General features: G+C 43.6%; 1 protein-coding gene across 3 annotated transcripts in view; it reads right to left on the bottom strand.

Annotated features, from left to right (window-relative positions):
- The window catches only part of sema4c (sema domain, immunoglobulin domain (Ig), transmembrane domain (TM) and short cytoplasmic domain, (semaphorin) 4C), a 99,612-nt gene that overhangs the window by 28,669 nt on the left and 55,417 nt on the right, over positions 1 to 15,526 (bottom strand). For all 3 annotated transcript variants that reach the window (XM_053869856.1, XM_053869854.1, XM_053869857.1), the window contains one exon: positions 1,790 to 1,944. In XM_053869856.1, the coding sequence (XP_053725831.1) occupies positions 1,790 to 1,944 (155 nt within the window). The remainder of the gene's footprint in view (positions 1 to 1,789; positions 1,945 to 15,526) is intronic.

Raw genomic sequence — 15,526 nt, 5'->3', positions numbered from 1 at the left:
AGGGCACTTGAGGCCTGCTGAATAATAATGGATATTTGTTTGACTAGAATTTGAAGCAACAAACTAAATTCTACCTGAGACGAAGCCGAACCGACGGCAAGCAAATCTCTGATGTCTGACGCGCCGCGAGATAATGCTGCGTTGTCCATTAGCAAATGACAATAAACCTTAAAAGGCTGTAAGTTTTAAGCGAGTGGGAGGGAAGAAGATGTGACAGAGATGTTTAAATGAACCCCCTCGGTGATGGAAAAGGATTGTGTAACGTTATGGGGAAAATTAGGACGCAACTACCTCGGTAGAAATGTCAAGAGAAGCCTGTCGAGCGCTGAAGTGGGGATGGAAAGGGAGGTGACACACAGACAGACAGCAGTGATGATGGAAGGGAGTGGAGTTGAAAGGAAATAGAGAGGGGGGGACGCGAGAGAGTGGTGGGCAGATGGTGACGCAGCGGCCTTCCGCCGCTTCTCCGCTTTCTTTTCTGAAGGCAAGACGTGGTTTGTTATTCCTCAAAGACTCACTTAGTGAGCAGCGACGGATGCATGTGCGTATCAATTTGTGCGCGTTCGATATGGGCCCATTAAGGCAGAGAATCGCACAACAATCCCCGCGCTGCCAGTCGCCTGCTACACCTTCATTTCGCTGTTATAATTGTATTGATTGGAGCATAGATCAAATTATAGAGAGATGGAGGGAAACTCAGGCGGAGACGCTTCAGACATCTGCGCCAGTGAATGTGTGTGCTGGGCGAAGCAGGGGATATTCACAGATCTTTCTTAACAAACACCCGAGGGTCCCGCCGACAAACGAAAACATGGAAAATAGGTGTCACCAGACAAAGTGTGGGCAGTGGGGATACGTTTGCTGGGAGACGTACTTTGCTGGTGCCAAAAGCTGTGTATGAAACAGCTTAAAATTAGATCAAGTATTATTTGGCAGCGCAGTGGTGTTACTGTCACGGCCAAGCAGCAACAGATAAAAGAGTTACCTTCAAAAGGAAGTTGGCGGCGATTCTATTAACTGGATGAATTGGGTCCAATGCATAATAAAGCCATATGTTTGATCATTAATACGCGCAACTCTTATTAGCTTGAGTGCAGTTTTACTCATCGCTAAATCAATGTGTCATTACTTTGTATTTACGGGCCACTTTTGAGACGAAATGTGGGTTAAAATGAGCGGCTGGATTATCTCATAATATTTCATGAAGCAGTACATGAGAGATAATATATATATATATATATATGTGAACAGCAGTATCTACTTCATGTGGTATTATCGTGTGCAGTCATGGTGAAACAGCGCAAGCTTCAGAAGACGAATACATCTATATAAATATTTCAACTCTCAGTGTTTTTCAAGAGGCTCCTTGAAACTCTCATTAAATGACCAGACTCATAAAAGAAGTTTTACGTTGTCCTCCAGTGTCCTGCATGTGTTTCTACTCAAATATGACGCAAAAAAAACAATGACAATGTTTAATAAATGCATGAAACTGTCCAATAAAAGCTGGTACCGAACAGATAAAAAATGGGGAGCATTTCTTTTACATTATATGATCATGGAAAACTGCATGTGTAAACTTTCAAAGGTCTCCATCTATAAGTGAAGACGACGCAGGTTTGTCTCTTGAGGTCTGGAGGTGCTCGTCTTATCGGAGGAATATATTAGTGTCAGCAGCAATACTCATAAACTCTTGTCAGAGTCAAGATATTCAGCAGGTTTAATGCATTCGTTTTAATCTGGATCCACACTGAAGCTTAGCAGACGTGTGCGTGTGTGTGTGTGTTACCTGGGGTCGCAGCTGCCTGCTGATGTCGTTCGGGTCCAGAGCGAACAGAGCCTCCCGGGCACCGATGTACAGAACTCTTTCATGGTCCGACAGTGTCAGCATGCTGTAGTTGGAGACTCCCTGAACACTGAACCGTGCCATGCTGTCCAGGACATCTGTTCAAACACACAAGGGCCAGCGTTAACACGCAGCTGGTACCTTTGCTGGTAAAAAAACCCAAAACAAATGAACAGTGCACCACAGAAAAATCTAGTCATCCAATATGACAGAGAGCACATAGTCAATGAAACAAGTAGGCAGGTTACAACTGCTTCATTTAGACTTACGTGACTTCGTATTACATCAACGGATCATTTAAACCCAAAGACTAACACAATATGAGGGTTGCCATATCGGCTGGCCGATATAGACATTTATAACGTCATCATGATGAGAAATACAATGTATTTATTTATTTGAGTAGATGCTATTTATATTTATACGTGATGAGAAAAGTTATTACTCTTTAGAAATGTACAAAACAAAGAAGGTATTTCTCCAGAAAATCACACTTGTTGTGACGCTGCATCCCTGCATGCACAGTTCACCGGCAGCTACAGACATTAGAGGCAGCCAGCCATGATGGCAGACGTTTGGCAACACTTCTCTGGTAACCAAGTTGCAGTTCGCAATGTTTGAAACAAGACACTTAGCCTCAAATCACAGCGCGGAATTGGAGCGGCTAAATCATATTTATTTTATATCAAGAGCTTTCCCTTTTGAATTGTTTTTTTTTTGCTTTAAAAGTTGCAATGTTTTTTAAACAGTGTCGTTCAGTATTACTGTTATTTTGTGATTTAGTTGAGGGGAAAAAAAGAAAAAAAATAATGGTATTGGCCAAAAAATTGGCCATCGCTGAACTTCTAAATATGAGAGGTGAAAAGATTATTAAGCAATAATAACAACAACAACATCATCAACAACAACAACAATAAAAGTAATAGAAGATGGAGGTTTTATACAAGAGTTATGAAAACAAATAACACTTGGAAATGTTGTAAAGAGGAAAAGATGACAAAGTGGGAAGAAAAAAGAAAAAAAAGTAGGAAACAAAAAAACTGTTTTGTTTAGTTTTGGTTTTAAATCGAGCCCCACCTCAATAAACAACACCAGACACTTAGTTAATTAAAATACACATTTTTTAAAGCAAGTTTCATTCATTTTTAAAGTGAATTTTATAACAAAGGTAAAAAAAAAAGCTATTTATTTTGTTGAAAGATGTTGCAAAAAAGGGAACGCAAGGTCAGCTATAAAATATTCAGCAGAGTGTGAGCTGCCTCCCAGTGGCAGGAAGTGAAGAGAGGTGAAGGTTTGAAAACTTTACTCTTCAGCGCTCACTGATACAGACAGACAGACAGTAACGTCCATGAGTGACTCCCAGGCAAGTAAAACATAAATGCATGTAGAAGCATTAGCGATGAAACTGAAATAGTCCGGAGCGAATCGATGCATTCCTCTTAAAACTCAAGGCTGCATATCCTTTAGGATCTGATATAAATTATTCTGACAAGACGGAAAGCTACGCTGACAGATTCCTAAGCTCCGGGTTGACTTTAACAACCTGGAGCCAAAATGAGTCTTCAGCAACTTTGATATGTTCCAGATCTGCATTTGGGAGCTGAGATAAGGCGCCTGTCGGTTTAGCAGAGCAGTGCAAATAAACAAGATGCAGCGATGCTCTCATAGCACCGCGGCTTTTGTTTTGATGGAGAAGGCAGCGTGGCAGCTATCGGGGCAGCAGGGTGGGAGGCATCTGGAGGTCGCTCCAACAAGTCTGCGGAATAGTTATGGAGTTGAAAACCCGGAGCTACCCAGCCTTGCTGAAGGGGTCTGTTTTCCACAAGTGTGCAGGAACAGTTTGGAGAACTGTCCAATAGGGTTCAGAGGAACATGACACAGGACTTTATGAGGACAAAATCCCACCATGTCGGCTTGGAACGATGCTCCATGAAGTTGACTGGCTGTTTTTGACCACATCATAACCCGTACATACTTTAAAAAAAAGTGGATTCACACTCACACTGTCCTGACTGCGATGACATATGCTGAATGATGAAAACAAATATAAACATTTATGCCTCCAATCATGAAAAAAAAAAAATCGACGCACTCAAATATACTTGATACACGATGGAGTGATACTGTCTCCCACAAACAAACACAGCAAAATAGATGGCGCTCTCGCACCACTGTAGTTCTCCACCCTTAGTTTCACTGGCTTCAACACGGTGCCCTGCGCTTCCTTTGATGTAGGGTGAGAAGCGGCGTCATGTGGGAGCAGCGAGAGGTGAGCGTGCTCTTCTGGTCCGTGATGGGCTCACGGATCTTTCACTCTCGACCTTCCTGAGCCTCACAGAAGATTAGCAAACCACCAAAGCATGACTTGGTTAAGACCCAGAGTTGGTCTTGAGGCGTAATGGTGAATAGAAAAGCCGATCCACGAGGCGCGTGGAGCGAATACACAAGTGCTGAGATGCATATGAATGAAATAATTGCAGTAAATCTGTGTGATTAGACAGTTCATTATCTGGGCTGAACATCCAGATGCTGAGCGCATCTTAATGCAAAGCTGTGATGAAAACTGCCAGTGTCACTCACTACAATCTGTATCATGCCGTTTTTTTGGGGGGGGTGGAAAAAAAACGTGTCCACAAATTGAGGCGTCCAACAGCTTGCAGCATGAAAAACCATCTAAAAACAAATTAGTGTGGAATTGCGATCGACGGGAGGGACGCAGACATTCTATCCTCTCCATCAAAATTCAAAAAAAGACTTTTGCAGCACACATTCAAATCTTTTAGGGCTGAAAATGCGAGCGGAGACAGGAGCGGAAGAGAAAGGAGGGTGTTTAGTTTTCATTATCCACACTCTTGTTGCCTCCAGTGTCACCTTGCTCTGCTTTTCCTCTTCCTCAGGGAGGAGTGTGAGAAGAGGTGGCAGCGCAGGGATGCACATTATGGGTTCATAAATTGAAAAGGAATACTTTATTATCCAAGGATTATTCAAGTTTTTTGCAGTTTTTTTCCCCCTGACTGAAAGGGCACAGACAGTCCAGAGAGAACAGGCTGCACCTGAGCACTTACATACCTATATAACAGGTATATATCTAAATAAATTACGTATTTATTTATTAATCCTTACTATTTTATTGGAGAAGTGCGTGCCAGCACAGTCTGGTTGGACAGCTGTCAAGCTGTCATCAGGAATCAGGATCTGAACAAACAAAAGCAGACAGCTTGTTGCACCGTCGACCTCGTCCCACAACCCCATCCGGGGATTTAAGAAATGCAAAGCTGCGGTCGCACATCCCAGCCTGAGCTGCCCCACTTGATGGCAGCCAGACGGATGCACAAGCTTAGGGGAGTTTCCTCGCAGCTCCAGAGAGCATCATTACTCCCAGAGCTGAGTCATTTGGTGGAAGCTACTCGCTGCGTGGACTCAGAGATGTCTTCACCTGTCGCCACAGCGCTGGGGACGCTTGTGATCAGGTGGCTTGCAGGTTGGCAATGATCCTTGGGTGGATACTTCACAGCACAGAGAGCAAAGTAAACCCACTGGGATCCGTGGATGTCCTCCTTTCTTGTCAAGGTACTGCTCCAGTCAGGGATGACACACAACACGTATCACTAAAGGCTGATGTCACCTTCCTGCCCTGAGCTCTTCTGAATACAAGCCATAAAATTCCCTTTCTCATCGCATGCGCTTGAAATATTTTGAGCACACATTGATGCAGCTCTTAAGAGAGTGTGATCCCGGCTTACATGAGTCAAATTCAATTTCAGTTAAATGTGATTCGAAGGCGGCGGCTTGCAGTCTGAATCACAGCAACGCATTTCGTCGTCATTGTGAGTCTTGCAGTAAGAGCTCGGAACGTCATCGTCTTCCCCTGATTCTCTCAATAGAGTCGCAGGGTCCCGGCGACTTGATATTTTTTAAGTCTCGGCTGCAGTTTTGGTTTCAGCATGAACACAGCGTTGTAAGCAGAAAAGAACTAGTGACATGCGCTTAGTTCTCAAGTCATTTAATCCCAAAACCTGGGAAAAGTTAACCTTTAAACTCAGTGGCAGCAGCTTCAGGATATACAGCGAATGAGTGAAATATCAGCATTGATAAGTATCACACGGCATGAAACACCCCGGCCCCACAAACCGCATCCTTCCTGTGACTGAGGCATATCTGGCTCATGAGACATTTTCACAATGAACACTATTAATGGCATTCTAAGAGTTCCACACGCACTGCAACAGTTGACGCTTGCATAACTGTGACGACAACAGCACCACTGTTGCCGCTAGAGAGAGTTGAGGTGGTGGGAACACCCTAGCATCACGAGTTAGCAGAGGGAGCGTTGCTATGGAAAGCATAAAGCTTAGCATCCTCCATCAACAACCTCTACGGTCAAGTGTGTTACAATAACTAGTAGTGAGCCCACTGTCGGATCTGAGGGTCAGGATACTGCACCTGCATAAGTTCTGCTGTACCTTTTGTCTATGTTGCGTTCCATTTACTTCAGAAGTGAGAAGTTCAAAGAAGACGCTCCATAAACGTCGCCGGCATCAACCAGGCTAGTGATAGCCACTGTTAGCGCGGTCTACACTGAGGTTCGCATATACAACAGAACACGATGCATTCAACTAATTTAGAGAAAGAAAAAAATGTTAGAAGAAGAAGAGCTCTCGCTATTGTTTACTGTCTGAGCAGCCATCTTGGATTGCGAGCTCAGGGTGCTGCGAATTCTCCCACTTTCTGACTGCAAAATTCATCGTCAGGTGACGTCATCTTGGGGGCTAGTCTGGGAATTTTCCTTTTTTTCTTCTTTTGTTATTTTTATTAAATACAAACATTGTTGTACAAAGAAAACAAAAGTCTTTATTGAATAAAGGATTTTCAGATTCAGAGTCTATGCAACATCACAACATATATTAAGTATATGAGAAGCGAAAATAATGATAAACAAATGAAAATAAATATATATGAAATAATAAAAATAAATAAATTGTAACACAAGGGAATGATGCATCCTATATTATTATATTATCTAATTTATTTATTAAGTCATCATTATTGATAAACATTGCTGAAATAAATAAATCTCTGATTTTAAAGCTGCAGACTTTGCACATCTACATTTATGTATATTTTGTTATAATAATTCGATTAATCCAAAACTTATTTTTTTTTAGAGACACACCAACCTGAATATCTTCATATAACCAAATCAAATCAATGTTTATAACAAATAAAAAGAGTGACATAACCACCTTACACTCATGAAACAGATGCCGTGTCGTTTCAATATTTCTCACGCATAAATGACATTTATCCACCTCAAATCATTTACGAACACAATCATTTGAAGGAAATAATAAAATATATTAACAGTTTTGAAATGAACTTCTTTAAACCTGGGGAACAGGAAACTTCAAAAATGCTGTTCTTACAGCCTCCATCTTGGACATTGTATGTATGTAGATGATAAATGCTTCTAGAAATAGCAATAGCAATAGCATTTACTGTCCATCAAATTCACGATATCAATTTTAATCTCATGTACAGTAATTTCGGAGTATAACCTTTATATCTTAATACTATTTTTCACTGCTTCAATGAGAGCAACTGGAACATTGTTTATGACCAGCCCTGCCTCTATAACCTTGACTGGGCGAAGACAACATACTGCGCTCACTGGAAACATGAATGGTTTCCCACAAAAGACTGAGAACCGGAGACTGTGCCTGAATGCTCCAAGATATTCATAGCTTTCTGTCAATGCCAAAGCTGCCATTGTTGTGAAGTGGCGATTGGATAGCAGTCATCAAGGCAGGTCATCTCGACAAGAAAGTGCCGTGGGAACACAAAAAAATGACACAAGAATCTTCAGCCCCAAATGCAGTTGTCATTTTGTCGCCATGTTTGTGTTGTTCCTCTCTTTTTGAAAACGTCAGGGGAAAAGATCTGATAGGAAAATAAGTGTTTTCGTGTGGACGGGGCCTCGGTGACGGAACACGCACCCGCTCAAACTCAAACAGATCCTTTTTGTCAAAGACACGAGACACAATCCATGTTCATGGAACCAATTCCAAACTATAGAAAGGGTTCTAAAAATGAGGAATTAGAATCTGGACATCAAAGAAAGAAGCGGCAACAGCCTCAGTGCTGATGGATGGCAGGGGACCTTTCAACCAGAGATAAGAAGCAGAGAAGTAACCAAAGGAAGGAAGTGGTGCACTGAGTCGGCTTATTATCTAAAGAGCAGCGGGCTATAAACATTGGAGGATATACACAGATGAGTGAGCGAGGCGAGAGAGGGAGGGGAGACAGAGAGGGACATCCTCGGGGGACGACCAAACACATCTGCTGTGTTCCACACAGCCAGGCAAAAGGAAAAAAACAAGCACTCTCTGACACACTCTGCCTCATGTCAGCAGAGAAAAGTATATTTCCTCCACTTTTGTGAGCAGAATATCTGCGTACACCTGCTTGGTGTCTTAAGACGATCCTCAAAAAGCAGTTGGAAGCGATTTTTCATCAAGAAGCCTGCAGTCAGATGTACTTACCATCTGTCACCACACTGTGGCGTCCCCTGGGCTGCTCCTGCAGGACGTGCCACTTTCAGTCTGAGTGCGTGTGTGTGTGTGTGTGTTGTTACCTGTGCTTGAGCACCTCCACACATCTGGCTTAAACCAAACTGCACGGTGTTTTTACAGCTGTGGCTGTAACGGATATGAAAGTCGCCGCCCAGATCTCTGATACCGAAAGGCCGTCTACAGTCTTTAGGCAAAGGTGATAAATAAAAATGATGATTTATGGGGGATAGGAGAGATCGAAAGTAGAAAAAAAAAAAAAAATTCATGAAGCTCGCTCCAACTGCTTTGGTTGTCTCTTCCATTTAAAAGCCGCAAATGTTTGGCTTGTATCAATGTTCAGACTCAATGTCAGCTGCTGATACTCTATTTGGCCTGACGTCATGTTTCACCTGTCTGCGTTGGGTTCTTGGGTAGCTTCAGTCTGGTTTGGATTAGGTGCTCCCACAACTGCATTTTTTAATAGGCAGGTGTGTAGTAGTGGTCGGAGTATTTCTCCCCACACTAGTGTTCATATACTGCATCACGGGGAACAACATTAATGGCCGCCATATTTATTTCCCCATGTCATCCACACTCTCACTGACTCTTGGAGTATTATATATCGCATTTAAATCAGAATCTTTCAGAATCATTTTCGGTACTTTAAGTTGACTCGATGGGCGCACCACTGACCTACGGTGCAGACAGCACCACTGCACCCGCGCTGTGGCTCATGGATGAACAAGCTCTGTTTTCCTTCTTAAATACAGTGGGTGCTGCTAATATCCCGCTGCGCTCTATACTCCCGGATTAACAGTACTTTTATTGGGTGTATTTTAAGAGAAAATAGCTAGCTATCGTGCCAGTTATTGCATGTTCATTTGATATCCATAACTATTATTTGGATTTTAGCTTGACTGCTTGAAATTTTCGACACCAAAACCACATTTTTGGGTGGCAAAATCTCAACGGATCTCAACTGTCAACAGTACTTGATTTTAATGTTTTTTTTTGTTTGTTTTTTTTCCCAAATTCAGACGTTCATGTTTGTCTCACGCTCTAAACATTTTGAACCCTTTTCAACACTGATCACAGAGGGTTGTTTGTTTTTGTCTCGAGTGAAACCGCTGCAAGTACTGGGTTATGACACTGAGGGTAATGGATTTCCACCCTGCAGACAGAGGTGCTGTTCGAGCCTGGTCAAGATCATGACATGATCTCTGCTTCTTGAGGTCTTTTGTCTTCCCTTGTTGCCCCCAATATTAATGTAAAATTGACAGAAAAACACTATACTATATCTGCCCAAAGCGCTTTGATTTTTCATTGCATTGAGCTTGTCTCTGCTTCTGTCTTTATTCTCAAATGAAGACAGGATCTGGGGTCCTTTTTCCATCCAACGCCATCGTCACCTCTGGATGTGAATCACCAGATCCCATCCAACGCACATTTTCTGGGGAAATGCTTGTAACTGCCTTGTTGTTTGCCATTTCCATAGTGATGATAATATCACTCCTAGTCTATGCCTACATGATGATGTCATACTGTAATGCTTATGACCTATGACCCTTCTCCTGGAGCCCCAAACGTACACTTCAATCAGTGTTGTGGCTCCATAGTTGCGTGTGCACGCACATGTCAGTGCAGGTTTGGGTTTCATCGCTGGGCCTTTGATGCGATCAGAGACAAGCGTGTGCACGGTGTAATACTAAACTGATGCCAGTAAATAAAAGGCACGCTGAGACCAAAGGAGGCCTAATGAGTCCAACACATGCAGCGGGTTACACTGACAAACGGAGGGAAATAGAAATCAAACCGAGGCACGCCGCTATAAACAAGAAGGGGAGACGACTCTCCGGGTCAGGTCAGCCAACACTGTGGATAGATGATCAAAAGGGGAAGGCGCTACAAGACCTGCTCACTTTGGTGTGTGAGTCTATGTGGTTGTGATAAATGAGGGCAAAATGAAGCCAGCCAGGAGTGTGTGTGTGTGTGTGTGTGTGTGTGTGTTGGGTCGCGAATATAGATTAATGTCGGGATGGTGAGCACTGAAATAAAGTGACAAGTGGGTGAAAGCGCTTAGCACCTTTTCATATCAGATTTTGCAGCTGTGACACTGAATATATTGTGGCAACAGATAAAGGGCTTACGCACGACAGCCGCAAATTATTCCCCTTACATTTGCATATTCCAACAATTTGACCACCGTTTGGAGAAATGCAGTCGGAGCTATTTGCTGCAGCAGACAACACAGTTTAGGAAGGGAATCGCGTGATGTGGATGCTAGTTAGCATAGTGATTCCCAGGATTGGGGGAAACTAATTGGGTATCAAACTGTGCTCGCAACTAAGACCCAGAATGTAATGATCTCATGCCCCATAGCCCGACATGGTCCGGTTCAGACGCTCATTTTCCCAGTAGATTCATACTTTTGAGATTCCTGCAGTTAAGCCACGTATATGAGGCCAGCTGTGGTGTGGGAACTTAGGACAAAACAGTGCATTTTGAGCGCTTTAATGTCAATAAAAGATGTGAGGAGTTGATGATTCCAGTTCAGAACATTGTCCAGTTTGTTCCATGAGTCAGTCTCCAGGCTGGGGCCTGTTTTCCAAACTAGTTTAGAAGTGATCCTCATGCAGTTTTAAGCCTTTCTACGGCGCAGACAGCACCACTGCACCCGCGGCTTATAGACCGCTGCACCTTATGGATGAACAAGAGAGGGTTTAAAGGGTGCGGCTAATATTCTGGTGCACTCTATAGTCGGGAAATTGCGGAACATATGAATAAAGTTACAGAAAAAGGCAGCGCTCAAGGTGGCGCTCCTCGTCTGAAAATGATGTGAGGTTCCATTAAAACTGTAGCACAAAGGTTATAGATCAAAAAGAGCCATCTAGTAGCTCACAGGTGACTTATCACACTCTCAGTTCCTGACTAAAACAATATTTGTACAGTGCACCGAACAACCAATTTTAGCTTTTTCCTTTACGTTTTTCAAACTTAAACAGTCTCTGTTTGCCTTTTTTTCCCTTCATTTACTTACCAAAATTATCACCTCAAAATCACAGCCCGGATTTGAACACATATTTGAAAGCCAATAAACAAAGGATGAATTTAACTCTTGGATTTGGACAGAGAAACTCTCCACAGAAATTGTTTTTCTTTAGTCCACATAACACATAATGCTGCTAAATAAAGACGCGGCTTGCTTTTTTCCTCCCAAGAAAGGCTCGTTCTGCAAACAATAAGTCATCCAACGCACAAAATAATTCAACACCACAGGCTTATATTTAGGCTTTCAGGCAGAGAAATGAAGAACAAACTGGCTTCAATATCATTTACTTCACTGGCTGCCTTTATAATAGTATGCAGTGCAGGTTTTATTGGATAATGGTGAAAATGTGAGGTCGGCTCTTCGAGCCACCACAGCTCCACACTTGAAAATATCCTGAGCTGCGTCCTGTCAATGCCGCAGACGTGCAGCACAACACATGGATTGAGTTTGATTGGAGGCACTTTCGCTGGAGGTCGATAAGTTTACGCATATCCTTGAATGCACCGCCAGTGCGACTTATCGAGACGCTTTTGTGCAGCGTTCGCCGCAAATAAAAACAGCCTGTGGAGACTCACACAAAAGCGCCCAACAATATTGCAAGTGATGTGTTTAATAGCAGCAAAAGAGAGGCAGCGCCGCCGCCGTCTCTGGTGTAATGAATGTTTTCTTCCGTGGAAGCAGCGGGGAAGAATTATTCAACTTTGGACCAAAACAGAAAAATCTGTCATGTGGGGGTTGTCTGGAAAGCGGTGAGAATGAGTAAACAAAAGTAAAGTTAGACAGAAGAAAAAAAAAAAAAAGTTTTTTTCTGATGTTAATTCGGGCGGGTGGATCATCCCATGTGATCTTGCAGATGCTCACATTATTCTTTCAACTACTGTCGGGTCAGAACCAAGGCCCTGCCCAAGTCAAACAATGCCAAAAACCCAAGAAGGACATGGCAAGCACTTCATCTCACGGTCACTGACAAGGTCCTGGTCAGGGCTGGACTCTGTGATCAACCTTCCACTTGGGCTGCGAGCTATAAATACACCCAGTCCCTGCTTATAGCTGCTAACCGCCCAGCCACTCGCACAGCAAACTATCATTAAAGGCCTATTTTGGGAAAAAGGCTTTGAAGCAGGGAGCGCTGGCTGAGAGCGAAACACGGGACAAGTGAGAGACACTGCGCTGCACCCACTAGAACCAGCAGAGGCTGTCAGAGAGAGACGACAATGGAGCACACGCGGTGACGCATGCAACTTGGCGGTGAGTTCACAGGAGAGTCAGGTGCTTGACAGAATGAGAGCATGACAAGAGATGGGGAGGCAAATATTCCGGCTTTTTTTCTCTCCTGAACGGAGCTCATTTGTTGGCTGGAGTGGGGCGATTTCAGCTGATTATAAACGAAGCACCAGCTTAAATGTCTGCTTTATTGGATTAATAAGACGACACAAAACTGATTTGGGAGCCTGGTGGGAGGCTGCTGCACATCCACCAGCGGCTGAACTCATGGCGCCACAAGTGATGCTTCCCGACGGAGCTCAGCGAGAAGTCCAACTACTATTACTTTAATACAAACCCCAACAGTTGTTGGTGTGAAACACCTTTTAACCTTGTGATTTTCTGCCAGTTTGAAAGCAAAAATAACTCAAAAACAAAGATTTTAATGATTTTGGTGGCGTTTCAGTCAGACTCCACAACTTTATCCTTGCTTACTGTGTGTGTTGTCCGAGCAGGTTCCGGAATGTTCCCGCCACCTGCAGTCCCACTGAGCTCATGACAGCAGCGGCCGACCAAAAAAGGACAAATGGGTACAAACATAACTGCATGGGTGGAAATGAGCTGCTGGGCGGTGGTCTGCAAACTTTAAATGCTATTCTTAGACAAGCAGTATTATCATTACACAAACTAGCGTGGCTCTTGGTGGTACATGCCGAACGCTCGACTCATGTGATGATCATTAAAGCAGTGTTATGGCCATGAAACACAACAAATCAAAATGAGAATAACAGACATGTAAGAGTCAACACTTCAGTACGAACCTGAATAACCCTCACAGTCCGCTGAAGTTGTAATTTCATTTATAATTTTTGAAAAACTTTTCCATTTCGAGACGGCTCAAGCTTACTGCAAAAGCAGGTTGCTCCTTCTACGGTTTGCTTCTGCAGAGTCATTTACGGTGAACGTCACCCAAAAACCTGCACACATTTTGGCTCTCTAATACTGCAAGGTCAACAGTTAAATCCAGTATTCAAATTGTGGCCTTAAGTTCCGACACAATCCCAAGAATATCATCCGTCCTCCCATTGATGTGCCACAGGTCTAGAATCCTCTTTTAGTTTTTGCAGATAAAATTCATGATCTTGTAGAATATGTCCTCACTGTTGACAAACTGTGAACGGGGGTTGGAGCGAGCGGTAGAGGATCTCCAAGGCTCACTCTTTTAAGGTTCTTCCGTTCTTTATTCCGATGTTTTGCTAGAACACAGTGGTCCATGTGGGTTGTTTGTTCAGGTTCAAACACAACGTGCTACAGGCCAGTATAAAAACTAAAATATTTACTGAATAAAGACAAAAACTCTGACGTTAATGGAGATCATTTTTGTGTCAGGTTACAGCATAAAAGCTCCATGATGGTTTAAGTGCACCACACAAGTGAGATTTTTTTTTTTACCAACTCATAAGTAGGACAGTGTGACAGGTCATCTGCATAGTAATATCTGTTTCCTCTTAAAGCCGAGAAGATTAATTTAATAGAATATGGGAATTCTGGAAGTGAGTGAAATCATTTCAACAGAGAGGTGGTGGATTCCTGTGGGCCCATGCTGCTCCAGCTCATTTCCAATCCCGTGTCAACATTGATGTAGCGCGGGAAAGTGCGACAGGCAGAGAAGAGCCTGCAACATGTTTGATGAGCTCATTCATCATGCTGTCATCTGTGATTCCGCGACCAGTGCATCCCAACTTTTCTGTAGCTTCATCGCTTCATTTCAGTTTTTATTAGGCTTCATGACGGCGCAGACGCCGAGCCACCGTGCTGCTGAAGCGGGACACCTTCTGTACAAGACTCCGGCTCCTGACATCTGGTCCTCGCTGGTGATCCTTACGGACCAATCGGCTCGGGGTCAGGAGATGAGTGACACACCCCGCTGACGGAAAAGCACTGATGAGTCTCCCTTTTCCCTTCTTCTGTCTTTCTACCAATCTCTGCTCCCAGTCACGCACAACCGCAATCTCTCTTCCTCCTCCTCCTCTGCCTCACTCTCAACCACTCATTACTGTAATTGGAGGGTTTGAGAAGATACGGCGCAGAGAAAAAGAGAAGAAAGAGAAGAGCGAGGGAGAGGTCAGAGGCTCGGCGCTACCACCTCCTTTCTGCCGTTTCTTCCCTCGCACTGTTTCTCCCTTTTCTTCAAGAGGCAGAAAAAGAGCTCCAAAATCCAGCGTTCATGCGCTCTGCTTCAAAGCTGCCAAGTTTTCCAAACAAAATATCACATTTCTGAGAGCTGGAAATCTCCAACCAGCCTGCTCCCTTCTTCCTTTCTTCTGCTCTTTGTTCAACCACAGCTGCTTTGTTGTTTCCCATATTTTGGGTTAAACGGTCTTTGTCATTGTGTTCGGCTTTGGAGAAAATGTCTGTGTATGAGTCAGATAAAACAAGAGCGCCAGTGTTTAGGACTGAAAGTCAAATGACGACCGCTCATATCTTCACATTTGTGAACACAAGCGGTTGTCTGTACCTGAGTCCTGGCTCAGGCTGGAGCATCACACGCTTATCTTCAGCCTCATTGCGTTAGTCACGAGAAAAAGCCCGAGACCGTAGCAGGCAAGCAAATAAATCTGCTGGTAAATTGAGGACTTTTTCCTTCGGGCTCAGTCTCCCCAGGATCAGACGCATGAAGCTCTCATATTACTGCCGACGGTCACGGTGATCCGCCTGCATCACAGCCTTTCACATGCACAAAAAGCTACTATCTAGTTTCCCAACTGGACCTAAAAAATATTACGGAAGCCTTTTAAGACGCCTTCCAGGTGGGGTACTCCGAAGTGCACATTGGAGTGTGTTTCCTCTGAAGAGTAGGAAGTAGTGAAGGGCTGGTGA

This window comes from Synchiropus splendidus, chromosome 7 (genome assembly GCF_027744825.2).
Source record: "Synchiropus splendidus isolate RoL2022-P1 chromosome 7, RoL_Sspl_1.0, whole genome shotgun sequence".
NCBI lineage: Eukaryota > Metazoa > Chordata > Actinopteri > Syngnathiformes > Callionymidae > Synchiropus > Synchiropus splendidus.
The sequence above is the reverse complement of the archived record's forward strand: the minus strand, read 5'-3'. Positions and strand labels throughout refer to the sequence as shown.